The following is a 16,181-nucleotide window of genomic DNA, read 5'->3' on the forward strand; positions in this document are numbered from 1 at the left end:
TCTTATACAAAGTCTGTTTTTTAATCCAAACACAAAATAAAACCCCTGCCCATTTCCTTGTTTTCTCTTCATATAATGTTACTAGAGAAAACGCAGAGTCACTGAATTCCTATTTTTATACTGTCTTTTGAAAATGTTATACTGTGTTTTGGGTGGTTCTTAATGCCAGCAACAGCTATTGTTTCTCTCCTTTATGTAATTCCTATGGTCAGTCACTTAAGTCCATTAATTTACCAATTCACATGCATTTTGGGGTCCATGGTGTTTATTGCAACATAAAGCTTGATAAACTTTAAGTCAAAATGTCAAGGTATTTTAACAAGAAAGAAATCAGCATTTTTTTTTTTTTTTTCTGAATGGAACTAATTTTAAAATGGATTTTATCCAGTCATCCTAAATACAGAATGTATTATAAATTTTAAAAGTAATTACTCCAGGAGAAATGATATGTGCTCATTACTTTCCTCATTGTAAACTTATTTGCCAAATGGGGGGAGCTTACTTATTTTGTAATATCTTTTTTTCCTTCTAGGTATCTGATTTTGGAGGAATAGTTTCTTTGCCTACTGGAAGAATGCAGTGAAACTGCCAATATTTCTAGCTGGAATTATAAGTTTAATATTCACCTCTAGTGTTACTAATTCTTACTAAATAGTACCTCAAAGTAGAATAAAGATGTATGGAAGTGCAAGAACAATCAGCAACTTAGAAGGAAGTCCCTCCAGGTCTCCCCGTTTGCCAAGATCTCCTCGCCTAGGCCACAGGCGAACAAGTAGCGGAGGAGGAGGAGGAACGGGTAAGACGTTATCAATGGAGAACATCCAGTCCCTTAACGCAGCCTATGCAACATCTGGACCAATGTATCTGAGTGACCATGAAGGTGTAGCTTCTACTACTTTCCCAAAGGGCACGATGACTCTTGGAAGGGCTACAAATCGAGCTGTGTATGGTGGTCGAGTCACAGCTATGGGGAGCAGTCCTAATATTGCTTCAGCGGGACTGTCCCACACAGATGTCCTTTCTTACACTGATCAGCATGGAGGACTGACCACATCTTCACACCATCATCACCATCAGGTTCCTTCTATGCTGAGGCAGGTTAGAGACAGTACCATGTTAGACCTGCAGGCTCAGCTTAAGGATCTACAGAGGGAGAATGATCTTCTCAGAAAAGAACTAGACATCAAAGACAGCAAGCTGGGATCCTCCATGAATAGCATCAAAACTTTCTGGAGTCCTGAATTAAAGAAAGAAAGAGTATTGAGAAAGGAAGAAGCAGCCAGAATGTCAGTTCTTAAAGAGCAAATGAGAGTTTCCCATGAAGAAAATCAGGTAAGTAATTCTGTAAGTTTCTTCCAGTTGATTTCATGGCTAAGTACTAGATATTTTGCTTATAATATTGCATCCTACACTGGAACATATTTGACAATAGTAGGAATTTTATGTTCTATCTGCATTGGGCTGTTAAATAGTAGAAAAGGACACTAATAAGAACCTGAATGCAGGCTATAATTTTCTCCATGCAGCACTCTTTCATGTTATAGCTGAAGAGAATGATTGTTTATCACCAGCTTATTTTATTATTTTTGAGACTTCCTGTAGTGTATTTTTTTAGCAACAGTCTAAATATACTCAGCAACCTTTTCTGAAGAGGTGCAGAAGCATTTATACAAAAGTATAAACAAACATCCAGAAGCATATTTTGCATGAACTGTATAGGGATTTAGCTGTCTAGCTTTTTTAAGTTAAAAGATGAAGTGATATAGAAGATTCCATTTTGGAATTTAATAATTCTGCATGTTACAGAATGATATTCTAGTGGTGTTACCAGCAATGCTTCAGAGACCTGTCTTAGAAAAAAACATCTTGTAAATATGTACTTCAAATACTTCTATTTGCAACACAACAATCTCTTCTTAAAGCTATAAAAAGGCTAAAGCTATAATGTCACACTTCATGAGACTATTTTATTTCACAAAGTTATATAAAACAGCGGCACTGAGTATATCAAAAAATTATCACATTGCTTTCTCCACGCACTTCTTGGCTGCTGGTCTTATTTAAAACTGCTCCTTTTCAGACCATCTGTTAACTTCCCCCAGACAAAAACACAATCCTGTGTTTCTCTCACTTCCAGATTCCCAATCTAAACTTCTTCACTGGCTGGCAGACAGCAATAACTGAATTAACTTTTAATTTACTTCTGAGTTTCTGATCATCATTACTTTTCACTAAGCTTTCTGATTCTTAGATATTTAGATACATGACATGCCCATGGAACTAATGAGCTTGGTCTTGACTGACACCAGTCATACTGACTGGTTCTTGATCAGGAATTCAGTACTGTGAATGTGAATCCTTACTATGTAAGGAAATAACATAAAACTTCTAAGGTCAGCCCAAAAGTCTTTCTAGCCCACTGTGACAGTACTAGCAACGTCTAAAAGTTCATAGGCTAGAGCAAGTGTATGATGAGAACTCCACCAAGGACTCTTTGATCCAGGTACAGTTTGTGTGCCTAACTCTCAGGGGACTTTTTGAATTAGGCCAGTTTGCTTTTGGACCTACATAAAATTCTAGTGTCCACAGCCTCTTATGAGAGCACATCGTATAGCCTCACATGAAAAACCACTGTCTTGCATTGGATATGGCACTAGATTTTGGCTGCTTTACTGACTGCATTTTTCTAGCCCCAGAAGAAACATTGAGTAGCTGATCTCTCTCCAGTGCTCGTCTCCTTGCCACCTGTGGTTTTATAGCAGCCTATCATCACACTGCTCCCTCAATTCATTTTCATGGAAGAGAATGTTATTCATTTCATAAGTAATTTCTTTGATTTTTCTCTGGATTTTTTTCAGACTTACTATACATTTTTTTGAGGTGTGGAGACCAAAAGTGCTTATGTTTTTCACCATACAGGAGAAAAATAGTTTATGCGCTGATGTTGGTGTTTGTACTGTTATTCTGTATGTCTCTTCCAAGATTTCCCAACATTGCTAGTAAGTACTCAGCTAATGGATTTCAATTAAATTAATATTTTAATGGACTTATAGCTGCAAGATCTCATCAGTGGCTATACTCAGTTCAGATTCCATCTTGTTGAACATGAAGGTAATTTTATTTCATTTGTGTATAATTTCACATGCATCTCATTAAATAGAATCTTTCAGTCCTGTGAAATAAAAGGAACACTGGGGAAAAATATCAGAAAATGAGCAACATTTGATATGGATTTGTCAAAAATCACATCAAACAAGTCTAGTTTTCTTGTATGACAGGAGAACAGGCTTTACGCATAAAAAAAAAGCACTAGTAACATTGTTATGGAAGCTTTTTACACCATCTCTGTTCATCAGTGAGATGAAATTGTTATTGTAAGGATGCCTATCTCACTGGAAGACCGAGTCAGTGTAATTATCAATGATTCATGGTAAAATTTGAAAGACAATGTCTAGTAGCATCTGGCAGGGATCAGTCATGTTTTAGGTTTTAATCAGTGACGTGAATAATGAATATGTTACTCTACCAGATAATGTCAAACAAGGAAGGGCTAAAAACATCCTGGAAAATAGGTTTATAACTGAAAACATTTTTTTTTTTCCAATAGAAGTTTACTTAGAACCAGAGCCTTCTTTAAAAAGTGGTAAGAGCTGCCAAAAAATCTATGCAAAGATTTATGGACGTTAACTAGGACATTTCTGATTTTCTTTTGAAGATAATTTTACATTTGAAGATACGTGCTTTGTGCACCTGGCCTTTGATATTACAACCCAAAGACAAGTTAACTGTATTGTCTTGCTGTTCTTCTCTATCTTTCATTACATTCTCTCTGAGCACAATTAGTATTCTCTATGAGCACAGTTGGTGTTATTCCCTATATGGTTCAATTAGATACAGAAGAGCAGGAAGTACTCGAAAAGTTTTAAACAATTAAAAGTGATTCTTCATCTTGGAATCAACCATTTGAAGTGTCTCAATTGGACATTGCACTTATTTCAGGTAGTTTATTATTCTTAGAAATCTTACTTGAATATATTATACAGAAGAGTTAATGTTGAAGGTTTCTCTGGAAAGCAGACTGCTAGGAGGTAGATAGAACTGGGAGGACACAAACCTTCTGCAGTGTTAGTTGCTATAATTGCTACCTGTCCCTCAAATTTTTTTTCTTCTCGAAAACCACGTAATTTTAATTTGCTTAATATGTTCTTTGAAAACATATTATAAATTTTGATCTGCCTTTGAAGTTTAATTCCTGCCCTGATACTGCAGGAGTTCTTTGGATTAATACAAAGAACAAGGATAAAAAGGATAGTGAACGGGTCCCCTGAGAGGCTCGTAGGTTTGAATACAAAATCGTTCCTTGCAATAATTTCGGGCATCTGTATCAGCATGAATAACTCTCAGATGCTGCACTTAAGAGAATAGAGCTAATAAAATATAATAATTTAACCAGCAGATAAGAGTATGCATGTTCATAAAATCAGAACTGCAAGTTTAACCACTCAATGTCATTCACATGTTTACATTATTAACACATTTCATTTTAACTTTGATTTGTAGCAAGTATTTAAGTAGAAAACTAGAAGAATTAGAATCATATAATGGTTTGGGTTAGAAGGGACCTTAAAGACCACCTCGTTCCAAACCCCTGCTATGGGCAGGGACATCTTCCACTAGGCCGTGGAATCATCACAGAGTCATAGAACGGCTTGGGTTGGAAGGGACCTTAAAAGCTCTCTATTTCCAATCCCTGCTATAGGCAGGGACGCCACCCACTAGATCAGGCTGCCCAGGGCCTCATCCAGCCTGGTCTTGAAGACCTCCAGGGATGGGGCAGCCATAGCTTCTCTGGGCAGCCTGTGCCAGTGCCTCACCACCGGAGAGAAAGAATTTCCTCCTACTATCTAATCTAAATCCACCCTCTTAGTTTAAAGCATTACTCGTCCTTATTAGTACATGCCTTTACAAAGAATCTGTCTCCTGCTTTCCTATAAGTCCCCCTTTAGATACTGGAAGGCTGAAATGAGTTCTACCTGGACCCTTCTCTTCTCCAGGCTGAACAATCTGAACTCCCTCACCCTGTCCTCATAGGAGAGGAGCTCAAGCCCTCTGATCATCCTCGTGTTCCTCCTCTGGACTTACGCTAACAGGTTCATGTCCATCTTACACTGGGGACCCCAGAGCTGAACGCAGGGCTCCAGATGATGTCTCATGAGGGTAGAGTGGAGGGGGAGAATCCCCTCCTTCAGTCTGCTAGCTACACTTTTGATGCAGCCCAGGATACATCTGGCTTTATGGCCTGCAGGTGCACGTCGCCAGCTCTGGTTGAGCTGCTTGTCCACCACCTCCAAGTCCCTCTCCTCAGAGCTGCTCTCAAAAGAAAATATAATAAGAAATATTCTGAAATGTTTCCCTTCTATGTATTAGTTGTATTAGTAAACTGTATTCCTAGTTAAACATTGATCAGTCTGGTGCATACAGTCTAATTAAAATTATATACCATTCACTTACTTTGTTTTCTGATGCGATACTTTTTATACAAACTGTGTTCTTTTACTTATTTAGCTGCCTTGTAAAAGACAAGGCAGGAAGCAAGGAATACAGTTTAATTTGTTATTAATTTGCTAACTTATCTGGGAACTAGTCAGTAGATTTAAACACATATATGTATAGATTTTAATGTGTTATCTGTATTATGATTTAGTCTGTATTTGTTTAAAATTGTGTGTATATATGTGTGTATATATATATGTGTATATATATATGTGTGTATATATGTGTGTGTGTATATATATATATATATATATATATATATATATATATAAAACAATGAAACAAAAACCAACCACTCACCCCTTCTTAACTTCTTAATTGTTTCCATGGCTGGGCTCAACCCTACCTAGTTTCAAACCGGCGAATCCATTGCTCAGACCTTGCTGGCATCCTCTAAATTCAAGTCAAAGGAAGCTGAAGATCTGTTATCTCCTCCCACACTAAACTTCTGAGACTATGTTCTTCAGCTTTTTTTGAGGAAATTTTGTTTATTCCCATTGGAATCCTTGAGTCCGGATCCCAGTGAAATGCTCAAGAATATGCTGGCAATTGAATCATAATTTTGAGTTCCCAGGTATTTTCTTTAATATGCATCTAAGTGTACACTTTATTACTGGTTTCAAAGGTGGGGTTGTTCCTAGATTGTTCCCCATTGTTCCTGGATAGCCAAGGTAGTTAAACGAGTTGTTATGGGATAAAAATTCCATTCAGGTTGTTTCATTGTCTCTGTATAAATGTGTGCAGGACCACAAAATTCGAATCTTTTTGTGATTATTCATGAAGTATGGGGCTATATACAGAAAGAAAGATAGTAATCTCAGAAATGGAAATTCTCAGTTCATATTTTACTCTGCTTCCTGAGGAGTCTTATGTTAAACTATTTTAATACAAATCAGAAAGAAAACATTACCTGATCCTTCTTACTAAATATGTCTTTCTTGAAGACAAAGTTACCACTTTAAACATTTTCAGCTCAAATCTGTGTTATGGTATTTATGACCAGTGGAAGTACACTTCAAGGTGTCTTTAAAGCCAGTACTTTCAGCATGTTCATTCACCTTATTTTCTGTTTTTGGCTATACTGTTGTTTCCTGCTTTCTTCAGTTTTTTTTCAATGCTCTTTGTTAAAGAATGCATGTATGTTTGTTGATTTTTAAAAAAAAAAACTTTGTTTTTACTTTATTTTTGATGTTACCTTCACTGTTTCCTTCATTTAAATTGACTTACATTGGTGGCAATTTAGGTAAGTGCAAAATATTTCTATTTTTTTTTTTTTTTAAACAAGATAAAGTTTGTGTAATGGATTAAACAGTTATAGAGCAAAAGTTTATTATCTGAAGATGAAAGCAGAGTGAAACAGAAGTACATCAGTATTTCTTTCTATGAATTTGAAAATCAAAACATGTTTCTGTCAATTGGAGGGGAGCTAACATAGGAGGGCTGCTCTGATGAGGAATGAGAATACACAGGCAGAGCATTGCGGAGTGAGTCAGCTGCACCAGAAGTGTGTGTCTTGGCTTTTGTGCTACTGCCGCTGACAGTGAGGAAAGAGCTGTTAGCTTGGTGGTGGCAGATGGGAAAGGCTAAAGGGGTGATCATACTACTGTAGATGTCTAAGGAACTTTTGAGGAAGCAGCAACCCAAGAGGCTAAGAATGAATTGGGAATGTGTTTTTTTTTTTTTTTTTTTTTTTTTTTTTTACCATATTAAAATGTCTGTTTTTTTTAAATACCTGAAAAAGCTTAGGAAGTTCTGAGCTAGAAAAATAATAAGGGGAATTTGTTTCTGGGTGTGTAAGTGCTTGCTTTGGTCTTGACTGAAGCCTTTTGGTATTATTCTGGCTTAGAAAATAAAGCAAGTGTATATGTTATATAGTAGAAACCAGTATTTCCAGTTTTATGAAAATTACCACACTGTAATGGTTGTTTGAAGGGGACAGTAATAAGTTACATGCTTTCTGTGTGTTTTTGAGATATAAAGAGATCTGAGGAAAGCAAGCGTTGTCTTGTTCTGTTCCCCCCATTGTATAAGAGTATGAATTTTATTTCTACCTGCTTTAGTCAGTTAGGTCACCTTTTTTGTTGCCTTTTTTTTTTTTTTTTTAATGCAAAATGTAACTCATTCACAATTATGCCTGTGCCAAGGTGCTAGCATGGAAAAAGTTTCTTCCAATTGCATCTTGAAGTTTTAGAATAAGTGTCAAATGATGAGTGTTGGTGAGTGTTCCTTATGAAAAAGTATAAACAAGGCTAGTTATGTTTTAAGGAGAGAGAAATTGACTGTGGAGCTGAAACAGCATTTCAGTTAAAGATGTTTGGAACTGTATAATGCTGTGTGACTCAGAATTGTTCTCTCATCAGTTTTGAACACACTCACATCCAGTGTTCATTTCTTATATGTTGTTATATTTGGTGCCACATCCCTGAGATACTACCAGCTGTTGCTGCTCCTGTGTATTGTGTGTGTGTTTTTTGTGTGTGTGTATGTGTGTCCTGTAATAGTGACGATCATCTGCTGCTGAATTTAGTAATTGCATTCTGCTAAATTTCCCTTGGAGCTTCAGGTGGATACTGCATTCTGTGTCCCCCATCCTGACATATTCCAGAGTCTGACACTGCTGCTCTGCAGTGGTCATCTGGTGTGTTGCTGTGTGGGTAAAACTCTTTGTACAGAAGCCAGGATTCTGATGGGGTCTCAGAGGATGACCACTTTAAGAAATATAGATCTAGCAGGAAGTAGGTTGGGATAAACTGCAGTTATCCCTCCACTAGGCTTGTAACACTGCTTGAAGGTATTCCTTCAGTAGATACTAATAAAGCATACATCAAGCATGGCAGCTACCACTTTTTGCCTCTTCCTGCCTTAAATTAGGATGAGTCCTGAGCAAGTATTCAAGTAGAGTACTTTAAGCTGTCAGAATCCTTTAAAAGAGATGGGGAGAGAGGTAACTATTATGTCGATAAACCAGTTCGAGTTTTGTTAAGAGTGAGAACTATTGGATACATCACATAACTAGTAAACTACTTGATAACACAGGAATTCATTTTTAAAGTAAGGTTTATAAAAGATAAAGTCTCCTGAAATAGCTAACTAAACATTTAATCTCATGAATGATACAATGGTTTACAGAGATCATATATAATACATCAAACGTTATCCTTGATAAACTTATTTTCTGTTGATTCTGATGGAGCCTGTGGTTTTGTGCTTTTTAAATTTTATTTCTTTTAGCTTCTGTAAACTGGTTTCTTTCCAGACTTTAAAACTTTAAATAAAAAAAAAATGCTCTGGATGACTCTCCTCAGAATTTTCTGTCATTTGAAGTGGGAGAGAGAAAGGGGAGGGGGAAGTAGTGAAAAAGTGAGTCACTCTTTTTTCTTTATGCATTTTTAGTCTTTACTATTTCAGATACTGTTCCTCACTTTGAATTTTCAGATTTCATTTTCAGTTTTCTGGGAGTTGTACCCAACAGCTGCTAGGCAGTTGGCGATGCCACGTTGTTGTGGTTTAACCCGGCCGGCAGCTAAACACCACGCAGCCGTTTGCTCACCCTCCCCCTCCCTCTCTGGGACGGGGGAGAGAAATGAAAGTGAAGCCCGTGAGTTGAGATAAAGACAGTTTAATAAGACAGGAAAATAATAATAACAACAACAATAATAATAATAATACAATGGTGATAATAGTACTACTACTAATAATATGTACAAACAAGTGATGCACAATGCAATTGCTCACCACCCGCTGACCGATGCCCAGCCTAACCCCGAGCAGTCCGGCCCCCTCCCCCTGGCTAGCCACCCCTATATATTGTTTAGCCTGACGTCAGATGCTATGGAATACCCCTTTGGCTAGTTTGGGTCACCTGTCCTGGGTCTGTCCCCTCCCAGCTCTTACTGCACCCCCAGCCTGCCTGTTGGCAGGACAGAGCAAAAGGCTGAGATGTCCTTGGCTTGGCATAAGCACTGCTCTGCAACAATTAAAACATCGGGGTGTTATCAGCACTCTTCTCATCCTAAGCCAAAACGTAGCATTCCACCAGCTACTAGGAAGAAAATTCTGTTCTAACTGAAACCAGGACACACGTTCAAATAGTCTGCAATAGGGAACTCCATCCTCTAGGTTATCTTGGAAAAACATGAGCCTTTTGGTTGTGCTGCAGAGCATTATTTTTGTACATGCATGTGATTTAAAGATAAACCTGCATGCCGCTTCCTAACCTTTCTGTTTCGTTATGCTTCTGAGTTCAGAAGATGCACTTCAGACTGGTGGCACTGTTTGTGTTGGTGGGAGGGCAGTATGGGGAATAAAAGCGTTGCAGTGACTTAATCTGTTGGTTGCCGATTAAAAAAATACAAATATCTGCATGTTATGGAGTTGTATTAACACTATACAGGTTCAAATGCTGAATTTTACCTGTTATTTGCTGTTTAAGGTGTCTAACGCAGTACCTGACTATAATACTATGTATTTCCCTGGTGCCAAAGAGTCAGTCATAAAAGCTGTCAGTTTCAAGAATAGAAACTGTTACTTGAATTTATTGCTGGAATACGTCTCAGTTGAGTTAGCAAGGAAATCAACGTTCAGGAGCTCTATGTATATTTTGTGGGAGATAACTTTTGCATCTAGTGGGAGCAAGTAACTCTTTTGAATTCAGTAATTTGGGAATATTTGGCCTGTAGGGGGGAGAAATTGTACTTACAGTTTGAATTTCCCTACGCATCTGTCACAATGTAGTTATTGTTCTTACTCTTGGCATTTGAAGATAATATACAAAGCTAACAAAACACATGAAAAGAAGGCTGTCGATTTCATGTGAAGGTCTCTTTGAACCCTAAAGGGAAAGGAATAAATGATGTTTTTGCCAAAAGGAAAATCCTGAGGCAAATCAATGTAAAGGTTTCAGCATCTGAGACTCAAAGAGCACTGAGGTCTTGTAAGGTAACCTCTGTTGCATTTCCATCTATAATTGAATGTGTGAGAGTTCTCCAGTACATCACTTTTTTGTCCAAGAAAAGCACAGGTCAGCAGAAACTAGAGAGAAATCAGCACACATTAAGATGTAGCTTCAGAGGAGCTACAGTAAACCATGAAATAATGTCTGCTTTTTGCACAGACCCAAATCTTCCATTTAAATGACTGAAATACTAATTGTAGAGAATACAATTCTCATTACAAAATGTCTTTATCAAAGAAAAATAGCATTGAAAGAGGCAATGGGTTGTGCTTTGAAAATTAATTACCAAGTATAAATATTTTCTATGTATTTAATGTTTTAAATCATCTTAACTGATGCTGCAAATCTTTTTCAATTTGTAGGTAAAAAGACTGAAATAATAGTCTTGCTAGTGAGGTTATTTTTGAGACTGTCTTTCCTCTGTGTGGTGTTAACTTCAGATAGCTAATAATTACCATTAAAGCAAAACAAATAATTTACTGAAAAAAATGCCCTAAAATCATGCTATTGTATTTCTACTCAGTACAGTTCATGGAATCACAGAATGGACTGGGTTGAAAGGGACCTTAAAGACCACCTAATTCCAACCCCCCACTATGGGCAGGGATACTTTCCACTAGTTGGAGATTTCATCTCCACCTTCCATAGTTGCAGGTGGAGATGAAATAGCGCTATACCAAAACATGAATCAAAAGTTTTAATACAAACTTGAACATATTTTGGAGTCCATAGGTGTGTGACAAAAGCCTACTGGTTTATTAAGTAAGAGTATCTATAACTGTGTTTACAGAATTATACATATGCTGCTATTCAGAATGTTTTCTGCTCATAGAGAATGCTGTATTTCTTCACTGTATGAGAACAATAATTAATGTTATTTAATATGTTTGTATTTAATAATATAGCTTTGTATATTCTGAGTTTACTTGAAATATGGATATACATTTCATATACCTGAAGTGTGGACAGCTGCGTAACTGTTAAACCGTGTGAATAATGTAGTACGTTTAGTTTATTAGACTTCTGTCTTCAGATTCCATAGTGGAGTTAAGGAGGGGAGGAGGGAACTACAGGGGAAAAAAGCACGTAAATTGCTTAAGAAAGCATTCTTTATCCTGTTCAGGCAGTTCATTCCCTGAAGAGGCAAAGCTGTCAGAATGAGAATTTGAACAATTAGACGAGAATACTCATGATAGGCTTTTCCACCTGACTACACTGCATTTATGATTGACTTCAGAACTGCAAAATGAGCCAGTAGTGCCAGTTTGGTCAAGTCCAAGAAAAAAATATTTTTATATAATATTTTAGAGAAGAGTTTTTCTTGAGTGTATAAGTATAACCATAAAACAGTAATGGAAGCCATCAGTACTAAAAATTCTAGGTTAAATAGGCTGTTATCCTTTTCAGAACTCAGGCCATGTGTAATGCAGTGCTTCACTGTGAAGAGAATTGCTGCTATCTATGGCTAAGCATGCAATAGAGTATCAGAAGGAAGGTTCTGCAAGTTTACAGTAAAATAAAATTATCTTTAAGAACATATTTTTCCGTACTTGTTTCAACTAGTAAGTCCTCTTAATTTCAGAGTGGCTTAGCAACGAAGTGGTAATGACGTGCAGAAAAGACTCCACAACCATAGGGTTGTTAAGTAGGTATACTTTATTGCAGGGCAGCAGGTGCACTGGGAATAGCTTCCCTCAAAAAGGTGCGCGCCTGCCCGGTCATCCCTCACAACTTTATACATGAATACTGTTATATATTACATGAGCTCTAATACATATTCATTAATTTCCCTGAAAAGGCAGACCTCTTCCAAGTACTCATTTCCATACTCCCCACTGTTAGCTCCTTCAGATTGCGCCTGCGCAGTGTAGCCTGGTGGTCATGGGCAGGGGTCTTTCAGGATGAAGGCAACGAGCAAGAGGAGGTTAAACTTTTTACCTTTCTGGACTTTGACCTGCTGTTGGACAGTATTTAGAAGTTTTTTGTTTATCTTTGCATTGTTTCCTGCCAACAAGTTGTTCATCCTTCCCTAATGAGTTGTTCGTCCTTCTCTCATCTATTGGCCTTGAGCGATATCTTCTTTTTTACATCTGCTTCTCATAAGGTTCTCATCTACATCCCTGTAATTAGGATGTTGTTAGGTTCCCATCCACATGCCCGATAATTAGGATATTTTACCATATATGAAGCTAAATATTAATTTGGATAAGTTATAGCATCTTCCCCATCTCAGTAAGAGTTGATCCAGCTAAAAACTGTATTTGAAAAATTACAGTTCCAAAAACTGTTTGTTTCCCAGATGTGTTCAATTAAATTTGTTTCTAAATGTCTGAGGTAGAATCTACTCATTATTCCTTGAACTATGCTTCTGTGATAAATCTGGGAATAAAATTTGCATGTGTATACAATTGAATCCCATATTTATTAACTTTTGAATTCTATGGCAAATTGTGATATGTGGTAGGGTGTTTTTAATATTTCAGATGTTATACCATATCTCAATTAAAGAAAAAATACAAGTAGTAGTTAGATAAAGCATCTTTGCCTTGCACCAAGTTGGTCCTGACTTGTATTATCATTTGGTGTGGCTGTGTTTCCTTCCCTCTCCTCTTCCTCCCCCTGCTGCCACATACACACACTCATTCTATACGTTTTTGTATGTATCCGCCAGTGTTGGAGAATGGTATCCATGCCCAGCTGGCATTATTTCAGGTACACTTTCTCAGTCCAACTGGGACCGAAAATTTAAAGTTTGTGATCTTATGAAACTTATCACTGTACATAGTGCCTGTCTGTAGAAAGTCCAATCATGCTTTATGGATTTAATGGAATCATAGAATCATTACGGTTGAAAAAGACCTCTGAGATAGTGTAGTCCAACCATCACCCTCCTACCAATGTCACCCACTAAACAACATCCCTAAGCACCACGTCCAGTCTTTACTTGAACACCCCCAGGGGCGGTGACCACCTCCCTTGGCAACCTGTTCCAACACCTGGCTACTCGTTCTGAGAAAAAATGTCTCCTCATTTCCAACCTAAACCTTCCTGGCTCAACTTGAGGCTATTCCCTCTTGTCTTGTCACTAGGAATTTCATTGCATTCCTTTAGCTTTTGGTCATCTGTTAGGAATGCATAATTCAGCATATGGAGTTTTGTTTAAAGAACGCTTCATTTTATCTCAAATTCTCCTTTCTGTATTTGCCTTTTGTTTTAATAATCAAACCCAAAAGCTTACTTGCTTTGATGCATGTGTGGTTTAATATCTGATCTTTGCTGTCAATATTTTTCTGCAGGTCTTTGGATTTTAGTGAGAGGCTCACAGACATTTACAAAGCTACTTAATCTTTGAACAAACCAGCAGTCTTGCACTTGGTTCTCCTGCTGCTTTTCCCAGTATTTGGTTGGCGTTTGTATGTCAGCCTAATGTGCTACATTAATGTGTTGGTATAATTTTCAGCTGGATCACTTAATTGACCATTAATGTGCTACATTAATGTGTTGGTATAATTTTCAGCTGGATCACTTAATTGACCGGTTAATTAATTAATTAATTAATTGACCGGTCAATTAAGTGATCCAGCTGAATTAAGTGTTGCTGGTGGTGTAAATCAGGTAGAGTGTTGAGTGGCCAAGAGTTGGAGATAATGGTGGGGTCTCAAATTCTGGCAGCAGCTCCAATTCTGCATTTAAATCTCCATGCTACTGAGTGCCTTTTGCACTTAAGTAGTTTTTTGAAAGGAAAAAGGAATATTAAACAGCAATCTTTTTTTTTTTTTTTTTTTCCCAGACATACCTCAGTGTGTACAGAGAATAATACTTGAATTTATTTTTTTCTTGCATATTTGCCTTATGAGAAAATACTGAAATCAGTTGTAAGTATGTACTGACATTGTTGCCTGACTGTGGTGTACAAACCGTGTAACTGAATTAAGTTTTCTTTGGCAGGTCGATGGCACTTTTTAGCTCGTGTTGCTTTTTGTTTGCCATGGACACTTAATTTCCACATCTCTATAAATGTTTTTATTCTATCTTCATATAACCTGAAGATTTTTTTTAGTGACTTGAGGAAGATCATTCTTTCTCCACTGCAGTGGTAAAATCTGTGGTGTTTTTTTTTTTCTTTAATCCTGGCTTAATAGTGTTTTCAACAGATTTAATTCTTTCAGCTTTGAAGGTTTCCCATACATTTTTTTCCTAGAACTAAGCAATCATTTCATTTTAATAAAGAATTGTCTTAACAGATGAGGAATTCTAAAATGTGTAGGAACAAACTTTTTTATATGCAAAAGTCTAGTAAATATATTTTGTAATTAAGTATGTATCTTCTTTATCTTATTTATTCATTGATTCATTTTTACCAGATGGTAGAAAATTCTGGAAAGCACAAAGCAGGGTTTGCTGCTGTTTCTCAGCTCAGCTAGCAGAATGCCACTGGGAAGATTGCGTGTGATCAAGAAGAGTGAATCAGTCTGTATAAACTCCTTATTTATACCATTTACACATCTTACACTCTCAGTATTATCCTGTCCTTTTCTGTTGTGCTGTTCAGCTGTGACTGTGCATTTTCTTTGACTTTTAAGTTTAAATCTTGAAGGTCTGTGTTACCTTGAGGTAGTAACTCTGCATGCTCAAGCATGGCCACTTTTTTTTTTTTTTGTCAGTTTTACAAACTCAAGCATTTAATTACAAAATAAATAAATAAATAGTTTCCTTTTCAGCTTTGATGCTTTGAATACCGTGGCTGTTATGAGCAATGTTTCTTTCTGTTTAACTGGAGTTTCTTTCAGTAGGAGGAAATAAGGTGCCCTCTATTGTGGTAAAAGTATTTAAGAAATAAATAATTCTATAGTCCTTAACATACTCTCAAACTCACTTTTACTTTTGCAACAGAATTAATGACCAGTTTTTAATTCAGAAAAAAATAAAATACAAAAATGTGAGTTGCTTTTACCTTCCTACCAGAGGTTTTGTTTGTCAAATCACATGAACTGTACTAGGCACGAGTCATTACAGTTTACTCTTGGGGCTTAAGTGGCTCTGTCCTATACCTGACCAAACCCATACCTGAGGGTTGTAAATGGCTATGCTGAGTTCATGGCTGCCAAATTTTGTGGAGTAAGGTTGTTTGCAGGGAGACTGTGAAAAAGCTGTAGTTAAATCATCAATAATATAGGGAGGAAACCAAGCAAAGATCTTTCTGTGGTGCAGGGGGTGGGGAGGGAATTCTGCAAGGAAAACCTGACCTGGAAGAACTGACCTGGAAGAATTTTTGGGAAAACAAAACAAAACAAAACAAAACCTGGGGAAACTACATATCAGAACTGGAACTATGGTTACTGATGCATACACTGCTTAAATGTTAGACAGTACTTTTTGTCCTCTTTTTCTTTGTGACAGAACTCAGGATAAGGTGATATTATACTGCTCAGTAGACTAGAAGTTTCTGCTCATTTTTTTTTTTCTTGGTATTTTATTTCCTACTGTTGCAGATTTCTGCTTTTGAGCAGCTTAGTCTAAAGATATAATTGCTGAAACAAAGTGTTATGACAATAATTATATGCTGTTTTGAATATATGTTTCTGCTGAACCATGGTAGATGCTCTTTCTTAATACAGGTTTTAAATACACTTTATAGCTTACACTCTCACAAGACACCACTATTACATTATGA

At 37.0% G+C, this 16,181-nt stretch overlaps 1 protein-coding gene across 1 annotated transcript in view; it reads left to right on the forward strand.

Moving 5' to 3' along the window:
* Positions 1–675: 675 nt before the first annotated feature.
* Positions 676–16,181, forward strand: part of ERC2 (ELKS/RAB6-interacting/CAST family member 2) — a gene marked incomplete at both ends in the record, with an annotated part of 465,422 nt that continues 449,916 nt past the window's right edge. The window contains one exon of the mRNA XM_084292445.1: positions 676–1,332. Coding sequence (XP_084148571.1) covers positions 676–1,332 — 657 coding nt within the window. The remainder of the gene's footprint in view (positions 1,333–16,181) is intronic.

Source organism: Netta rufina, assembly GCF_964035555.1.
Source record: "Netta rufina genome assembly, chromosome: 10".
NCBI lineage: Eukaryota > Metazoa > Chordata > Aves > Anseriformes > Anatidae > Netta > Netta rufina.